Consider the following 19,890-nt stretch of genomic DNA (forward strand, 5'->3'; position numbering starts at 1 on the left):
AGGTCTGGCTTCCGTAATTGCTTTCCCACTGAACATGGGCATTGACTGGTCGATCCATACTCCCAGTCTGCCTCTCTATTTCCCTAGTAGGGTGAGTCTCTGGGGAAGTGGAGCTCCAGGATGCATTGGTGGGGTCTTCAGTCCAGGGAAGCCTGGCCAGCATCCTCATGGCATTTGGAAACTGGTGGCTGAAAAGAGAGTTAACATACAAAGCCAAACAAATTATTGAAGAACAGTGGGCAGTATTTTATAAAACTTGGTCAGTGCTATAGATTGTTGAATCACAGGTAGAAGCAGGCATAAGAGGAAGCAATGAGAATAGTGTAGGAGGTGGGGGAGATTGGAGGCAGGTCCAGGTTAAAATGGAATCTGGAATTTCAAAGTCCTCTGCTGGCACAGAATCCCCAGTCTTGGACACCAGGGTGTCAGAGACATGGAAGGGAGACAGACCTTTGCAGGTTTCCATAGAAGATACCAACCTCTCTTTAAAGGGGTTTAGATCCTACAGTTATCCAGCAGAAGAAAAAAGCATTCTTTGAAAGACACAAGTAGCAGGAAGGCAAGCACCAGTGTCAGCCCTAGCCCACCTGACACAGAATGCATTTTTTTTTTTAATAGCACCCTCCTCTACCGCAAAGTTATTCTCAGTATTAGTCATGGAATGTCACGATGGTTCTAGTCAGTGAAGAGATGCAAATAATGAGAATTTTATTTTATTACATTTTCTCTCTGGAATTATTCTCAAAAAAATAAGATAAAGTTAGACGGGAGAGCAGAGGAACTCTGGTGATGTGTATGGTGGGAATACAAATACAAGTGTGAAACTACACCCCTGAAATCCTATGATTTTTGCAGGCCACTATTACATCACTAATAAAATGTTTACATCTTAGGAGGTGGTAAGTGGGTGAGGTGTTGGATTTTCAAGCATGAAATCTCAAGTTCAGTCACCAGCATAATATGTGCCGGGGTGATGTTCTGATTCTTTCGCTCTCCCTCTCTATTGTTAATAAATAACTGTCTGAAAATTATTTTTTAAAAACATAGAAAAATAAAATAAAATGCGTTGAGTAATACATAAAGTTTAAAAGTAACAGATTGGTAGTATTGATGTGTGTTAGTTGTCTAGTCTTGTTGTTGTCTGGGCTTCACTGCGCTAAGCTGACTTTTGTTCAGAGAAAGGGAGAAGGATACCACAGTACCAGAAGCTTCCTCCTGGGTGGGGCACATGGTGAAGCAAGCAAGCAAATGTCCCACTTCCTCTCCCTTCCCTCCCCCTAAATAAACGGAAAAGCTTCCCTTATTAATAGAGTGAAGATCAGATCAAAACACCTGCTATTTAGAGAAAGGGGGTTAGAAACCAAAGATGGTACACTTTAAAAAATAATAATAAGAGCAACAATGAGATACTACACGACATCCTCTGGAATAAACTACTGAATTTTTAAAAATTTATTTATTTATTTTCCCCTTTTTGTTGCCCTTGTTTTTTTTTATTGTTGAAGTTATTATTGTTGCTATTGCTGTTGTTATTGCTGTCATTGTTGTTGGACAGGACAGAGAGAAATGGAGAGAGGAGGGGAAGACAGAGAGGGGGAGAGAAAGACAAGACACCTGCAGACCTGCTTCACCGCCTGTGAAGCAACGCCCCTGCAGGTGGGGAGCCAGGGGCTCGAACCGGGATCCTTACACCCATCCTTGGGCTTCACGCCACCTGCGCTTAACCCGCTGCGCTACTGCCTGACTCCCAAAGCTACTAAAATTTAAAAACAACAAGAAACAACCTAGGAATATCAAGTGTTGGCAGGTTATGGAGCATTGTAAGATTCTCATATAATATTAAATGTGGATATAATGAAGTAAAATTATTTGTAAAATTAAGTACACATGGGACTGGGGCAGTGGCACACCTGGTTAAGTGCACACATTACCAAGCATAAAGACCCAGTTTCAACCCCCTGCTCCCCACCTGCAGGGGTGTTGCTTCACAAGAGTTGAAGCAGGTTTTCAGGTGTCTGTCTTTTTCTTCTATCTAGCTCCCCCTCTCTAAATTTCTTCCATGACCTCCCTAATAAAAATTAGGGAGGGAAGGGGGTCGGGCAGTAGCGCAGCGGATTAAGCGCATGTGGCGCAAAGCGCAAGGACCAGCATACGGATCCCGGTTGGAGCCCCCGGCTTCCCACCTGCAGGGGAGTCACCTCACAGGCAGTGAAGCAGGTCTGCAGGTGTCTGTCTTTCTCTCCCCTCTCTCTGTCTTCTCCTCCTCTCTCCATTTCTCTCTGTCCTATCCAACAACAATGACGTCAATAACATCAGTAATAATAACTACACTGATAAAACAACAAGGGGAAAATATGGCCTCCAGGAGCAGTGGATTCGTGGTGTAGGCACCGAGCCCCAGCAATAACCCTGGAGGCAAAAAAAAAAAAATTAGGGAGGAAAAAATGACTCCCAGGAGTGGTGGATTCATAATGGAGGCACTTAGCACAAGTGATAACCCTGGTGGCAGAAAAAATAAATAAAAATAAAATTAAGTCCACATTTACAATATATAACTCCAAATTTTCTACAGTGAACAAGAAATAGTTCTTAATCAAAAGACAACAATAAATGTTTTTGATATAATAAACCAGAGAAGGGGAGGCCGGGTGGTAGTGCAGCAGGTTAAGTGCATATGGTACAAAGCGCAGGGACTGGCACAAGGATCCCAGTTCAAGCCCCTGGCTCCCCACCTGCAGGGGGGGGGTCTCTTCACAGGCAGTGAAGCAGGTCTGCAAGTATCTATCTCTCCCCATCTCTGTCTTTCCCTTCTCTCTCAATTTCTCTCTATTCAACAACAACAGTAACAATAATAATAACAACAATCAACACAAGGGCAACAAAAGGGGGAAAATAGCCTCCAGGAGCTGTGGATTCATAATGCAGGCACTGAGCCTCAGCAATAACCCTGGAGGCAAAAAAATAAATAAATAAAATAGACGAGAGAAGATGGTGGCTTCAGCTGGTTGAGTAAAACCAGTCTTTTTACTATTAGATGGGGGGGAAATTAACACCATTAAGTTCCCTTGTAAAGGTGGATAAGTGGTCAAAGTGCAAGAGGAGTTTTCATGTGACTATATAGGTTGGCTTTGTCTTCTTTTCAATGGAAGTGTGGTCATCTTTGGACATCATTTAAGGAAGATTTCCTGGATAATGCAGGAAAGACATTCCTGGGGGTGGGTGGTGGTGCACCTGGTTGAGCGTACATATTACAATGCACAAGGACCCAGGTTTGAGCCCCTGGTCCCCACCTGCAGGGAGAAAGCTTCACAAGTGGTGAAGCAGTGTTGCAGTTGTCTCTGACTTTCCTTCTCTAGCATCCCCTACCCTTTTGATTTCTGGTTGTCTCTATCCAGTAAATAAATAAATAAAGATAACTTAAAAAGAAAGACAGATTCCTACCCTCCCCTCTTCTTCCATCCTTTTTGATAAGTTCTTAGAAGAAATATTGAATCTAGTAGAAAATGGGAGCCCACAAAAACTCGTTGTTCTTTACATTTTTGCAATGATTTGTTTCCGTTACATTTTTTTAAATCATTTTATTGGGGGCTTAGTGGTTTATAGTACAGTTAACATTTCAAGTATATTTCCTCAAAGGGTGCTGTCATGCCCATTTCATAATGGGGACACTGATGTTTTTAACTAGGAGCAAGGGAAACCTCACTAAGGGAAACCATTACCTTTGTGCAGACCCTCCTACTGCTAAGGAATTGAGGTGTCCTCCTCTTGCCCTGCCTCTTCTGAATAGATGGCCTCAACATATGGATAAGCAAACATGGGCAAGTTTTGGCCACTGAAGAGCATTCACAAAGCAGAGTGTTACAGGGAGCTTATGACTTACTGGAGAAGACATAGGAGACACACAGGAAAGCATAAGACAAGGAAAGAAACTGAACTGTGCCATGCTTTCGCTGGCCAACACCAAACTTCTCCTACCCATCATATTGGAGCAAACATCAGCCAGTTATCACTGTTAAAAGACTGTGCACCATATGGTGGTTTTTCCAGAGACATATTCGGTGGGAGGGGGAGGCAGGGCTGGGACCACCAGTGCAATTCAGCACCAAACTATCTGGCTATGGGTTAGAACCAAGTGCTGTCCAAGTGGCCTAGCAAGTGACAAGTGTCAGTAACATTTATTATGAGTCAGGACTACCCCAGTTGCTGCCCAAGCCTATCATTCCATTGATGTCTCTTAGTTACCCCAAGGGGTCAGTTTTGTTGGGACTTATAAAGAGGGGGAGCCAGAGGGGCTGGGTGGTGATGCACCTGGTTGAGCACACATGTTACCATGTTACCCCAGGATCCACCTGCAAAGGGGAAGCTTCATGAGTGGTGAAGAAGTACTGCAGGTATCTCTCTCCCCTCCCCTTCGGAATCTCACTGTCCTATCAAATAATTTTTATATTTTATTTATTTTAATGGGTGAGATACAGAGGGAATGATACAGACAGAGACCAGAGCACTGCTCAGCTCTGGCTTATGGTAGTGCTAGGGTTTGAACCTGGGACCTCAGATCACCAGGCGTAAAAGTCTTTTGCATAACCATTATGCTGTCTCCCTAGCCCATAATCAAAAAAAAAAAAAAAAAAGGGAGAGTGAGCACCCAGAGTCAAAATCCTGCAATTTTGTGCCATCATCCTCAGCCACACAGCCATGCCTCAAAGGCAAAGGTTGCCTACAGCATACAGCACCAACGTCCTTGCTGGCGCCCACACACTGCTCCCCACTCACTGGGCCACAGCTGCTCTGCTCTGCTTAGTCCCCCTAAGCAAGTGAGCTGTGGTTAAATGGTAATGCTCTGATTGAAGCCTTGGAAGCCATGCCCATCGAAGGAGATACTTGGGTGTGTTAGAATGGAAAAATTGTGTTGTACTGTACCAAAGCAAAGGACCCTGGGGAAGGAGAGAGAGGGAGGGAAGGAAGAAAATTTTGGGGTCCTGGTGCACAATAAAATTGTACACGTGTGTACAGTTAATTAATTAATGTAAGCATTAATCTCAATAAAAACAAAAAAGAATGGAGAAAAAAGAAATGGAGAATAGCTGGTGAGACGCAAGTTCTCACCAGCTACTCTTCAATGGCACCATGTGAAATCATTAGAAGTTCTTTGCCTAAGTTCTCCATCACCCCCCTAGCTCTTCACACCCAGAAAACATCAACCCGCTCTAGACATTTCTATGTACTTGGCAGTAGGTCTGATCTATGAAGCCTTCTCTGACACACAGGCCAGCGGCCATCCCTGCCTAAGTGAACATGTCAAAGTAAGAGGACAGCCACCACCAGTGTCTATGTCCTATCTGGCTGTGATGGATGGGACAGTCTGAGAAAACAATGAAGTCTCAACTGCAGTGAACTCGGGAAATGACCGTGGCTTTCAAATTCCAACCACGTCAGTATCACAAGGGAAGACAGAGATGATTTGTCAGAACACAGACTGCTGAGTCTCACCCTCAGAGTTTCTGATTCAGCAGTTCTGGGTGGTGCTGCTGGAACCATATGATGATTTACAAAGTTGCTAGAGGGAGCTAGGCAGTGATGTACCTAGTTGAGCACACACACTAGCGAGAGCAAAACAGCCACAGACCTACTTCACTGCTAGTGACGCTCTCCCTGCCCCATCTACCACAGGTGGGCACTGGGGAGTTGAACCTGGGTCCTTAAGCATGGTAATGTGTATGCTCAGCTGGGCATGCCACTGCCTGATATCTTGCTCCCCTTTCATTTTTGAAGGCAGAGAAAATGAGTGCACACATTATTGTGTGCATGGACCCTGGTTCAAGCTGCCTCCCCCAATCCCCCACCTGCAATGGGGAAGCTTAATCAGTGGTGGAGCAGATCTGCAGGCGTGTCCCCCCTCCCATTTCCCCCCTTCCCCTCTTACTTTCTGTCCTATAAAAAGGAAAAGAGAAGAAAAGAAAAAAAGGTCACTGAGAGCAGTAGATTTGCTGTGTAGGCACAAAATCCCAGCAAGAACCCTACTGTCAATTAAAAAGTAAATAAACAAACAAAATGTTGGAAGCTGTCTGGAAGGTAGCTCAGTTGGCTTGAGCCCCAGTTTGGTCCTGAGTTTGATTCCCAGCACTACACAGGTGTAGTGCTGGTTTGGCTCTCCTCTCCCTTCCTGGTTACATAGAATTTTATTCTTTCAATGTTCACTTATTAATTTATATTGTCACCAGGATTATCACTGGGGTTTAGTGTCCACATGACAAATTCACTCCTCCTGGTAACCATTTTTTCCTTATTTAAACTTTTTTTTTTTAATTTATTTTTTTAGGGCAGAGAGAAATTGAGAGACACCTGCAGACCTGCTTTACCACTTGTGAAGCGACCCCCCTTCCTGCAGGTGGGGTTATCAGGGCCTTGAACCAGGATCTTTGCACTTCATACTAGGTGTGCTTAACCTGGTGCACAACTACCCAGCCCCCACCATTTTTTCCTTTTTTTTTCCCTTCTTTGTATTTGATAGGACAGAGAAATGGAGAGGGAAGGGAGAGACACAGCGCAGACCTGCTTTGATGCTTGTGAACTTCCCTCCTGCAGATGGGAACTGGGACCTGTGTACCCTGGTCCTTGCACATGGTAATGTGTGCACTCAACTGGATGTACCGTCACCCAGTCCCTACATAGAACTTAAAAGAAATGTTGTGGTCTGGGAGGTGGCACATGAGGTCCTGAGTTCTATCCCCAGTAGCACATGTACCAGAGTGATGTCTGGTTCTTTCTCTTTCTCGTATCATTCTCGATAAGTAAATAAAATATTTCTTAAAAATGGACCAGAAGCGCTGGTGCACCTGGTTGACTATACAGGTTGCCATGCTCAAGGACCTAGGTTCAAGCTTCTAATTCCCACCTACAGGGCAGAAGCTTCATGAGTGGTGAAGCAGTGCAGCAGGTCTCTCTCCTTTTTTTTTTTTTAATTTTATTTATTTTCCCTTTTGTTGCCCTTGTTGTCTCCTTTTTTTTAATGAAGGTTTACCCTTCTTTATTTAAGCACTTATTTATTTATTTATTTATTCCCTTTTGTTGCCCTTGTTATTTTATTGTTGTAGTTATTACTGTTGTTATTGATGTTGTTGTTGTTGGTTAAGACAGAGAGAAATGGAGAGAGGAGGGGATGACAGAGAGGAGGAGAGAAAGATAGACACCTGCAGACCTGATTTACCGCCTGTGAAGTGACTCCCCTGCAGGTGGGGAGCTGGGGGCTCAAACCGGGATCCTTATGCTGGTCCCTGCCATGTGTGCTTAACCCGCTGCACTACCACCTGACTCCCTTCTCTCCCTCTTTATTTCCCCTTGCCCTCACAAGTTCTCTCTGTCCTATCAAATAGAATAAATTAAATATTTTTTAATCTTTAAAAAAATTTTAAATCTTTATCTGTTGGATAGAGGCAGTCAGAAATTGAGAGGGTAGGGGGTGACAGGGAGAGAGACAGAGAGACACCTGCAGCACAGCTTCACTACTTGTGAAGCTTTCCCTTTGCAGGTGGGGACCAGGGGCTCGAACCTGGGTCCTTGTGCTCTGTAATATGTGCGCACAACCAGGTGCACCACCACCTGGCTCCAAATCAAATATTTTTTAATTAGGGCAAGAAGCTGTTGAGTGATCACATATGAGTGAGGCCCTCAGTTCATTCCCTGATGTTGCAAAATAAAATAAATATTGCTGGAAATTGGATGAAGCACCCTTAGAGGAGGAGGAATTGTTCCATGTTTGGCTTTTCTGTCCCACTGAAACCTCTGCTTTAGCAAAGCTCTCCAACATCTCCTTTGTAGATCCAAAAGTCTTAATCAAGAACAGCAATAAAAACACAAGTCTAGGGGGCCAGGTAGTGGTGGACATGGTTAAGCACACACTACAATGTGCAGGGACCCAGGTTCAAGCCCCTGGTCTCCACTTGCGGGGGAAAGCTTCATGAGTGGTAAGCAGGGCTGCAGGTGTCTCCCTCTCTCCCTCCCCCTCTCCTATCAATTTTTCTCTATCCAATAATAAATATATTTTAAAAACAAGTCTATACAAAAGATGCACATGGAATACTAACCTCATGCCTGAGCATGAAGCTAGAAATGTCACAGACTGTCTGAATGTCTACTACATTGCCACAGCAGCCCTGACGTATTCTTGCTTCACAGAAAACAAAATGGAGGCATGAAGAGCCATGACTGTTGTCTAAAGAAAAAACCAATATTGGAGTTAGTTTGGGACCCCCCTGCAGATAGGGACTGGGGCCTTGAACCCAGGTCCTGCACTTGGTAACAGGTGTGCTCAACCAGGTGCACCACCACCTGGCCCCTCAGATTTTTAATTTTATCTCCAGACAAAGATGTAAAGATAACCATAGGGGTATTGTTCAAAAGGAACACTGATAACTTAGCTCATTCCCATAGCCCCGTTTGAATCTGTATTCAGATTAACAATAACCTGGAAGGGGTGTGACATAGTCTGTCACTTGGGTAACTAAAAGTTTCTAACAGAAGTATAAACACATGTATGCCTGGTGGCCAAGCAAATCACTTTTTTTTTTCCAGACTCAGAACCTCAAACATGAACACTCAGAACCTCAAACATGCACATTATCACTGCTTCTGGGCATACTTTTTCATTCTTTTTATTTAAGATGGGGTGAAGGGGTTGGAAGAAGAGACACTGCAGCACTGGAATTTTCCCACGGAAACAGATGTCTGTCAATTTAATGACTAAATTAAAAAAATTGTGGTACTAGGCTGGAGGAATAGCTCACTTAGATAGTGAGTGCCCTGCTTTGCCATGTACCCAGCTCTGGTTCAAGCCCAGCCCCCACTGCATTGAAGGAAGATTCGGTGCTGTGGTCTCTTTCTCTGATTTTATCTAAGAAGAAAAGGAGGGAGGTAGTACTTTTACAAAATAAAATCCTGCTCTGCAAAAAGAAAGGAACCATTGATATGAACTACACAGCAGAAATAATTAGAAAATTGACTGTTCAGTTACTGTATTCAGTTCAGCATAAGCGTTATTTCAGGAATTAAGCTATCAAGAAGAGTTGAGGCTGGGAAGTGGAGCACTCAGTTGAGTGCACAGGTTACAGTGTACAATGACCTGGGTTCAAGCCCCCAGGTGCCCACCTGTAGGGGGGAGAAACTTCGAGAGAGGTGAAGCAGTGCTACAGATGTCTCTGCCTCCCTATCTCTACCCCCTTCAATTTCACTCGGTCTCTCTCTCTCTCTCTCTCTCTCTATATATATATATATATATATACATACATACATACATATATATATATATATATATATATATATATATATATATATATATATATATATAAAGCGGGAGTCGGGCGGTGGCACAGCGGGTTAAGCGCAGGTGGAGCAATGCGCAAGGACCGGTGTAATGATCCTGGTTCGAGCCCCCGCCTCCCCACCTGCAGGGGAGTTGCTTCACAAGCAGTGAAGCGGGTCTGCAGATGTCTCTTTCTCTCCCCCTCTCTGTCTTACCCTTCTCTCTCCATTTCTCTCTGTCCTATCCAACAATGACATCAATAACCACAACAATGTTAAAAGCAAGGGCAACAAAAGGGAAAATAAATATTTAAAAAAAATTTTTTTTAAAAAGGCAAAAGTTTATCCGAGGTGGCAACAGACAACAGCAGTTGCCTGAGTCTTAGAAGGTTGGGGGAGCATAAAAGCATGTTGGGGGAGCACGAAGGCATTTGGGGGGAGGTACTGGCATGTTCTACCTGTAGGAGGATTGGTGAGTGCACATACGTACACAAAAAAGAACTAATGGAGCTGAACACAGAAGGTTTGGGCATTTTACTGCCTGTGAGACTTTAATAAAGAGCTTTTCACACACCTGCCTCCCGCACCCACACAAAATCCCAGGAGGCTCAGACCCAGCTGGGCCCGGCCAGGCCCGAGTCAAGAGAGGCCACGGCTCAAGGCGTTGGGTTTCCTGATCCCTTGGGGTCCGCCTTCCGTGCCTCTGGGAGAGCAGGACTGAGGCTACCATGCCGGAAAGCGCCGGGTGGCCTTTTCCTGGCCCCATCTGGGTCCCCACTGTGGCGGGATCAGAGCGATCAGCCACTGCCGGCTGGGGACGAGTGCGCCCCGCCCGGCCGAGCTTATTGGGACCCCGCCCCGCCCTGGCCGCCCCGGCACCGCCCCGGTCCGCCCCCCCTTATCTGGCCCGGGGGCCACCGCCAGGGCAAGCAGCCGGCTGGTTGTGGCCGAGCGATGTCGCAGGGACCTACTCTCGTCCGCACCACGTGCAGCAGTGGCGGCAGGTTCGGACCCGGGGCCAGAGCGGGGCAGGTGGGCATGAGCTCCCCCGGGGGGCTGCTGGACCCCGTGTACCCCCGCACGCACTCGGCCCTGATGAAAGTGGCGCAGATGGTAAGAGGGGCCGGGGCCCGGGTCACACACGGAGGGGCGGCCCGGGGAGCCCAGAGGCCCGAGAGGGGGCGCTCGCGCGGGGTGGAGCCGGAGGTGCATCGCGCCCCCGGGCGGGCGGGAGGCTGCGCCGCCCCAGTCGGGCTCCTGGAGGTTCCTTCCAGCGAAGTTGGCTGTGAGGGTCCCCCGCACCCCCGCTCCACTCGCATCCCTGGAACTCAGCCACATCCCGGGCATCTGGGAATCCCCAGCTTCTCCAGCCACCCCTCCTGGGCCTAAACCGCGAACAAAAGTTTCTTTTCTGCTTCCCTCGTCTCTGGGCCGCGTCGAACCCGAGTCCGACCTCCTTCCTCCGGGCCCGCGCGGCCTCCTCTCCCCGCCCAGCCCCGCAGGCTCCCCGGCTCAGGCGCAGTTTCGCTCCGGCGGGTGCGGAAGAGCTCCGCGGGCCTGGCTTCCCAGCTGGAGAAGTCCAGGGACTCCGAACTCCCGCCCGGCCAAGTTCCCAGGCAGAGCCAGGTCTCCGGGGCCTCCTGGAGGGCGGATATTCAGTGGCTGGAGGGGCCGGGAGGACAGAGTGACCCGAATGGAGGTCACCTGCGGGGCCAGGCGGGATGGGGGTCTGGACTCTGTGACCATCGCAGTGCGAGGACCTTCTACCAGTGCAGACGTGGGCCAGCCTGTTTGTTCTCTTGTTCCTCATTCCTCTTCTCTATTCTCATTTATTTTTCTTCTTTTAAAAAAAGCTCGTTTGGGATGTTTTGAAACTATGTTGGGCTGGTTGTGACCCTCCTGTAGCAGGAATGAGGGAGGGGGTGTGAAGAGAGATGGGGAGGAAGAAATGTGAGAACAGGAACCAGATTCCAGACCGACTGGGCCCTGGGGAAGGACGCTGGGTGACAGCTGCTCATCAGAGCTTTGTCAGTCTGGATGCTCGGTGTGGGGAGCGGGGGCTCTCATTTCCTGCCTGGGTTAGACCTCAAAGGAAGGGGACTGAGATCCCTCTTCTCTAAAAGAAACTGTCTGAATGAACTAAGAATTAGGAAGTAGAGGGTTTTAGCTGCTAGCCAAAAATAAAATAATCGTGTTACTGAACAGTGTTTGTTGGTTTTGGGGTGGTTTTTGTTGCTGTTTGTTTGTTTTTGGCTCAGTTTGCTCAGCCAAGTAGAGAGTACCTACCTACCTTCCCATCCTGATTTTATGTCACTAGGATTATCACTGGGGTGTGGTACCTGAAAGACAAATCCACTATTCCCAATGACCCGTTTTTTTTTTTTTTCATTTTTCTTTTCCTTTCTTTTGATAGAAATAAAAAGACATGGGTGGGGAAGAGAAAGAGAAATGGCTGGCCCTGCAGGTGACTTGCCATTTGGGTCACTCTATCCTCCCAGGATAGGTACCGGCCCCTCCAGCCACTGAGTTTATAGCACAGTTCTACTGATTAGGAAGCTTCCCTTCTGCAGGTGGAGACCAGGGGTTTGAGTCCTGCCCCTCAGGCATGAAATGTGCCAGCTCTATCAGTCCACCACCTGCTACCCCCCCTTCCATCTTTAAAAGATAAGTAGGGTGTGATAAGCCTGATCAAGCATTGGGAGACATGTCTTCATTCCGATGATGAATTTAGTGGTAAAGATCAGGACCAGAAGCCACCATCTTGGGCCAGGAGTTTGATGGGTTCAGGTAATGGGAATAAGAAGGTTGCATGTTGGTCCATGAGTTTGATGAACAAGAGATGGTGGAGAAAAGAAAAGTCCATTGTTTTAAGCTTCTCAACTAATACCTTGTCTGTGACCCATATGTTGTACTGCAATTTACAAAGATGGAGCCAGTAGTTCCAAAGGGAAAAAAAAAAGACTTGGTTGCTTGAAATATGCCAAGAAGAAACTTTTACCCCTCCTTTCTATTCTCAAGGGCCCTGTGTGACTGCAGACTGGTTTGAGCAGCCCCCCTGGGAGTGAAGTGGCCATTGGAGGGTGATCATGTTATAACAGAAACATTATTTAGGGCCTTTTATCTAGTGCCCTACCCACCCACCCATTTCCCTCTTCCTCTTTCTTGGGGGTGTTTTCTTGGGCCCTTGGATGTTCATGTGTCTTTGCTGGAAAGCACACAGCAAAGTCATAACATTGGGGAAGGGCAGAGGCAGCTTCTATTTTGCCACCTTTGGGACATTCTGAATCTCTAATTGTTACTATTTGAATTCTCACATACCAAACAGACTTAATTTTAAAAATATATAATTAATGTATTTATTGGGTAGAGATAAAGAGGAATCAACAAGGAACAAGAGAAGGAAAGGGAGAGAGAAAAGCAGAAAGAGAGAGACTTTTATCACTGCATCACTGCTTTTGGAGCTTCCTCTCTGCAGGTGGGGGCTGGGGGCTTGCACCCCTGTCCTTGCAAACTGGAACTTGTGCACTCAACCAAGTGCACCACTACCTGGTCCCCAGACTAACCCTCCTATTCCAGCATTCCTATACAGTGTTTTCATCAAGATCCGCTCAAGAGACCTGTCATTTTTACCTTGAGAAATCATTGAAAAAATGGTTGGTTTCCTTGGAGAACAACTTCCTTTCTCTGCTTTGGGCCTCTTCTGGGTCCATAGCTACAAGAAAATGAGGTGAGAAAATAGGAAGAGAGTGCATGCTCAGTAAAATTTGGTGGATGACAGGCCATGTCAGTGATTTCTTTGTAATCCTGGCACCATGGTGCCTCAGTCTCTTTGGTCTTCCTCTAGAGACACACTCACAGTTATTACCCTACAGACTGGGATTTGTTGTTGTTAATAGCTGTGAGTTTGAGCCCTACTATTGTTCTTGATAATGTGCTAGGAATGCCACACTGCATACTGTGCCTGTGTTCCTAAAAGTTTTTGTTACACCAAAACAGAGGACTGTGGGGAAAGAGGAAAAGGGAGGGGCTGGAGAGAACATGGTGCATGGTGGTGGAAAAGGACCTAATTTGGGGGTGAGAGTGTTCTGCAGACACTTAGCAGGGGAAGATGAGAAATTGTGCCCATGTGTCAACAACTGTCCTGTAAACCATTACCCCTCCATAAGATGATTTGAAGAAAAAAAAAAATCATTGGAATAATGTGGTTAACAAATGAGAATGGCTGGAAAGTTGAATTACTAAACGTCAAAGCTGACAGCTAACAGTCAGGCCAACTCAGAGCTGAGGAATTTTGAGTCCCAGGAAAACCTGCATGTTAATGGAACTAGGTAAACCAGTGCCATAGTGAGCTGCCAGTTCACAACCAGTGGGGTGGTAACAGTGAAAAAACATAAAGGGGCCAGGTGGGGGCATACCTAGTTGAGTGCCTGTGTTACAATGTACAAAGACCTGGGTTCAAACTCCCAGTTCCTACCTGTAGGGGGGAAAGCTTCACTAGCAAGAAAAGCAGTATTTTAGGTATCCTTCTCTCTCTCTCTCTCTCTCTCTCTCTCTCTCACACACACACACACACACACACACACACACACTTTCTCTTTTTCCTTATCTCTGCTTTTCCTCTTAATTTATCTGTCTCTATCCAATAAATAATAAAGAAAATATAAAAATGAATTTAAAAAAGACTTGAAAACAAGCTGCAAGGACACAGAAGATGTGAAGACATCAGAACCCACTCACACTGCCAGTAAGAGTGTCAGTGGTGTAGCCACATATGCAAGCATATGTCCACAGCAACAAAATCTTGTGCACATAAAGTCTATAGCAATATTATTTGTAATGGCCAAAAAAAAAATAAGTAAACATCCAAATGTCTGTCAGCTAATAAGTAGATAAATAAATGTAGTATGTCCATATAATTGTCATGGGTTGATTGATTGACGGACCTGAGCACTGCTCAGCTCTGGCTATTGGTAGCTGCCAGTGCTTGAACCTGGGATCTCTTACATGCCAGTTCTATGGGCTGCTGGTCCCAGAGAGTAGCCTATTATTCCACAGAAAAAGAAATGAAAGTTTGTTACAGGTTACAACTTGGGTTAACTTTGGAAACATTTTACTACCTGGAAGTCTGTAAAATAAGCCAGATACAACTGACTACATATTATAAAACTTCCTCTTATAGGAAATATAAAAGGTATAGAGATGGAAAGACTAATAGCTGCTCAGGACGGTGAGATTCAGGAGCAATAGGGAGTAGCTGCTAAAGAGTAGAGATTTCTTTTTAGGTAATGAAAATGTTCCCAAGTTTATTGTAGTCACAGTTACACAAAAGAATATTAACCAGGTTGGGGGTTAGAGTGTTATGTGGAAAACTGAGAAATGTTACACATGTACCTAACTACTGTATTTTACTGTTGACTGTAAACTATCCCCCCCCCCAATAAAACAAAAACAAGAACATTGAGGGGGCTGGGCAGTGGCACACCTACTTGAATGTACACATTACCTTGTGCACAGACCCAGGTTTGAGCCCCTTAATCCCCACCCGTGGGGCTAGGAGGCCTTCACAAAAGAGGTGAAGCAGGTCTGCAGGTTATCTATCGTATTCTGTCCCCTGCCCCATCTCAGTTTCTTTCTGTCCTAGCTAATAAAATAGCAAGAAAAAAAAATGGCTGCTGGGAACTTTGGATGTATTGTGCACACGTCAAGCCCCAGCAATAACCCTGGAGCTAAGTACCCCTGCATTACATGTGTATTTTGTGGACCCAAGCTGGAAGGGATGCCATTGGTTCTAGAGGGTGCAAGTGCCCTGTCTGTGGCCTTGCTGACATTTCTGATTGGTTATCAGATGCTGAGTATCATACTTGACTCCTTTTCTGCAGAGACAGGCCTGCACTCAAGCCCTTGCTATTGAGAAGTCTGTGGACCCTCACCCTCTTCCCCTGGGGCAAGTGCTGAAACTGTCTAGTCAAAGAGATAACAGCTCTGGTGTTGAGACCAGGAGTTGGAAGTTCTGACATTGGCCTACTGCCTTATTCAGTGTGTTTGGTTTGAAATGGAGGTGAGTGATGTGGGGGTGGTGGAAAGGAAGAATATATAGTCAGATATGAGCCAGTGTTTGCAGAATTCTTGACCTTCTCACCCCTGACATTTAAAACAAGGTACCATCGCATGTATTGAGCATCTCTGTGCATGCATGTGTGCATGTGTTTGTCATCTCTGAGGCTTTACTGCTCCAGGCTTACTCCTTCGGATAGAGATAGAGAGAAGGCGAAGAAGTGACAGCACTGGGAGTTGGGCGGTGGCGCAGCGGGTTAAACTCCCATGGCTCAAAGCGCAAGGACCGGCATAAGGATCTCAGTTTGAACCCCTGGCTCCCCACGTGCAGAGGAGTTGCTTCACAAGCGGTGAAGCAGGTCTGCAGGTGTCTGTCTTTCTCTCCCCCTCTCTGTCTTCCCCTCCTCTCTTCATTTCTCTCTGTCCTGTCCAACAACAATGACATCAATAACCACAATAATGTTAAACAACAAGGGCAACAAAAGGGAAAATAAATAAATATTTTTTAAAAGACCCAACTTTAAAAAAAAAAAAGTGGCAGCACTAGAACTTTCTTCAATGTGATGGGGACCAGACTCAAGCCTAGATGGCACACATGCAAAGCAATGTACTATCCAAGTGAACTATTTCCTGGCTTTCTTCTATGTTTTCCATTCTGTGTGAGGCATGTGGAATACAGTAGCCAAAAGCCGGACAGTGGCATATTGTAGTATTGTAACATTGAAGGAAAAGCAGAATGTAGTTTCAAAAGCAGCAAATGTGGCAATCTGATTGTTTTCAAGAGGGTTCATGTATTCAGTAAATATTGGAACACCTACCCAGTGCTGAGACACTGTAGAACGGAGAATAAATAATATCAACTCCTGTCCCCCCACTTTAATAAGGAAGATAAACATTGATCAAATTATCATTATTACATACTGAGGACTAGGAGGTAAATTTGTAATCAAATTATCATTATTACAAACTGGAGGACTAGGAGGTAAATTAGGGCTTCTTGAGGAAGAAGCGTAAGGAAGGAGCATTGCCAAGAGATGGAAGAACAGAGACAGAAATGTCTGAGGTAAGTCCAAGAACAAGGAATATAGCTATGATTGGAAGGGGGGAACAAGAGTAAGAGTTGGATGTGAAGGTTATACTGAAGACACATGTAGGCACTAGACCTCTATGGCCTGCCAGACTATAGTGAGGCATAAAGTATTTATTAACATCACAGAGAGAACTAAAGCATCACTTGGGCACATGAAATGCCAGGGATTGAATTCAGGACCTCATGCTTCTTGAAATCCAACACTCTACCCACTGAACCACCAGTACCAGGGAACTATTAGGTTGTCAGGAAAGTCATGGTGTGTTTATGCATAGAAAAGCAGAAAAATACCTCATGGTTTTTCCAGCTGCCCCCTAAATGTCACTTTGGAACACTGAAAATTTGTCTGGTTGTCACAAGGATGAGATTCATCTTGGGTAGAACTTTATTCATGGTAGGGTGCCCAGGCTGGGCAGAAACTGAGTGGACGTGTGAGTGTGGGGAGAATATCTAAGTTCTCTGACATGAGACAGTGAAAGGTATTCTAAGAAGCCAGGGCAATTATGGGTTTCACTTTGAGCATCCCCAGCTTGGTTCCTAAGCAGAATTAGATTCTAGGGACCTCAGTCTCTCCTGTATTTGCATATAGATCTGAGTGGAGAAAGACCTAGCATAACCGGAAGGGGGCATCCTTTAGTGTTTATTAAATCTGCACAATGCTGGAGTGTCAGTTAGATCTCCAAATGCACCCTACACATTCGTGCTGTATTTCCTGGAAACTCCAGGTTTCAAGGCAGCAAAGAGCCTCACTGCCTAGACTCTTTGGCTCCAAACCCAGTCAGCCCAAGAATAAGAAATTAATTTTTAAAAATAATTTATTTATTTATTTAATCTTATTGGCACCAAGAGTTATCACTGGAACATGGTGCCAATATGATAAATCCATCATTCCTGATAGCTGCTTTTTATTTATTTATTTATTTATTATTATTATTATTTTTTTTTACCAGAGTACTGCTCAGCTTTGGCTTATGGTGGAATGGGGGATTTAACCTGAGACTTTGGAGTCTCAGGCTTGAAAGTCTCTTTGCATAACCATTATGCTATCTACCCCCACCCACTGCTTTTTATTTATTTGACAGAAATCAAGAGAGAAAAAGGATGGGGAGAGAGACAGTGAGACACCTGCAGTCCTGCATCACCACTAGTGAAGCTTCCCTGCTGCAGGTGGAGACTGAGGGCTTAAGCACATGCTAATAATGTGAGTGCCCAACCACATGTGCCAGTGCCCAGGCCCTCCCCCCCTCAAAAAAAGTTCTTACTGATAAAAAAGAGAGGAAAGTGAAGCACAGTATCACTCTGCCACATGGAAATCAAACTCAGAACCTCATGTTTATAAATCCAATCCTCTAACCACCATGCAACCTCTCAGACCACATAAGAAACTCCTCTGCACCTGAAAGTTTACAACAAAACAAAACAAAACAACAAAATTAAAACATAAACTGTGGGCTTTATTCCCAACAACAGAAGTAGTGTATTCATTGTAGGAACTGGGAAATACAAAGGAGGAAATGGGCTCTCTGCTGAGATTGACATTTAAAGTGAATTATATTATGCACACACACACACATACACACACGGTTTGGTGTTTTTGCTGTTACAAAATTGGGTTGCCCTACATATATTGGGATTGTTAGAAAAGTCATAACACATTTTTGCATAGAATACCAGAAACATACATCATGACTTTTCTGACAAGCCAATATTTTGTGACTTTTTTTAAAGAAGTAATGTTTTCTGATGTCATTTAATGCCTGAAGTATGGCATTTGGCAGTCTCTACACCTTGTGACTCAAGGAACTTCCAGTTCTGCCCAGGTACAAATAAAACCTTGACAAACTTCCTTATAGAGGATATCTCTTTTTTTTTTAATATTTATTTATTTATTTTCCCTTTTGTTGTCCTTGTTGCTTTATCATTATTGTGGTTATTATTGTTGTTATTGGTGTCATTGTTGTTGGATAGAACAGAGAGAAATGGAGAGAGGAGGGGAAGACAGAAGGGGAGAGAAAGATAGACACCTGCAGACCTGCTACACCGCTTGAGATGTGACTCTCCTGCAGGTAGGGGGAGCCAGGGGCTTGAACCAGGATCCTTAAGCTGGTCCTTGCTCTTCACACTATGTGCGCTTAACCCTCTGCACTACCATTGACCTCCCCTTATAGAGAATCTTGATATACAAACAGTAAATACTTCCTCAAGGTAAATGGCCCTGAGCTTTTACAGAGAGAGAAATGTAGAACACCTTGTCCTTCTGAGCATGGTGGTATTAAATCATCATCTAGATTTTCTTAACATCTAGAAGTTAATTTTATGATCCCCATGATCATAAAATTTCAAGGGACCAAATGTGACAGTAATAACATTTTAAGTTATGATCACGTTTTCCATGTCTGATCACTTAGAAAGGGAACAATGACATTGAAAATTCTGTAATGTTCCAAAGACATTTATATTGATGTACTGTAGTGGAAACAGCTTCTGCGCACCACTGAAAAATGATAGTAGCATACAGGTGCGAGGGGAAGCAGGTAGGTTTGTTTGTTTGTTTGTTGTTATTGCCACCATGCTTATCACTGGGGCTTGGTACCTTTATGATGAATTCACCACTCCTTGTGGCCATATTCTTCTTTCTTTTCCTTTTCACAGAGACATGGAGAAAATTAAAAAAAGGAAGGGAGAGGGGGAGAGAGAGAGACCTGCAGCACTGCTTCACCATTCATAGAGCTTGCCCCATGCAGATGGGGATGGGGCCTTGAACCTGGGTCCTTGTGCAGGGTGACTTGTGTGCTTTCTACCCCAGGAGGAGGTAGAATTTTCGTCCACTGGGATGCTCTCCTTTCCAGGGCACCCTGCCAGATTAAAAATTAGTGGCCAGAAGAGATGGTATCACTGAAAATGCCAACTGCAGGATTCACCAAGTGGAGTGGAGGGGTTCAGGGGAGTCTTGATGCATGTGTACATAGCCTGTGTGGGTCTGAAAAAGGTCCCCAGGATTTCTGGCACCACAGCTGGCCCTAGAGATCTCATTCTGGGAACTCCCTGTGTGGTATATATATATATATATATTTATTCATGAGAAAGATAGGAGGAGAGAAAGAACCAGACATCACTCTGGTACATGTGCTGCCAGGGGTTGAACTTGGAACCTCATGGTTGAGAATCCAATGCTTCATACACTGCGCTACCTCCCAGACCACTGTGAGATGTGTCTTTAAACTCTGGCTCAGGAAGGACCTACTGTCTGCTCTCTTCCTTCCAGCTCTCAGTGCTGATGCTTCCTGCTTTGAGCTCTGACTGCCCATCTGCTTCCTCCCCCTGTCATTGTACTGCCCTGCTGGCCCAGGCATGTTGTCCTGCTGCCTGCCACACGCTGGATTTCTTTGTTACTAATTCAGCTCAGTGATTCCCTCAATCTCTGGCATTCCTCACCGGAGTCCTTAGCA

General features: G+C 45.2%; 1 protein-coding gene across 1 annotated transcript in view; it reads left to right on the top strand.

Moving 5' to 3' along the window:
* The first annotated feature begins 10,185 nt into the window (after positions 1 to 10,185).
* Positions 10,186 to 19,890, top strand: part of CMTM7 (CKLF like MARVEL transmembrane domain containing 7) — a 70,291-nt gene continuing 60,586 nt past the window's right edge. The window contains exon 1 of the mRNA XM_016188549.2: positions 10,186 to 10,410. Coding sequence (XP_016044035.1) covers positions 10,252 to 10,410 — 159 coding nt within the window. The 5' untranslated portion in view covers positions 10,186 to 10,251. The remainder of the gene's footprint in view (positions 10,411 to 19,890) is intronic.

The sequence above is a fragment of the Erinaceus europaeus genome, chromosome 21, assembly GCF_950295315.1.
Source record: "Erinaceus europaeus chromosome 21, mEriEur2.1, whole genome shotgun sequence".
Lineage (NCBI taxonomy): Eukaryota > Metazoa > Chordata > Mammalia > Eulipotyphla > Erinaceidae > Erinaceus > Erinaceus europaeus.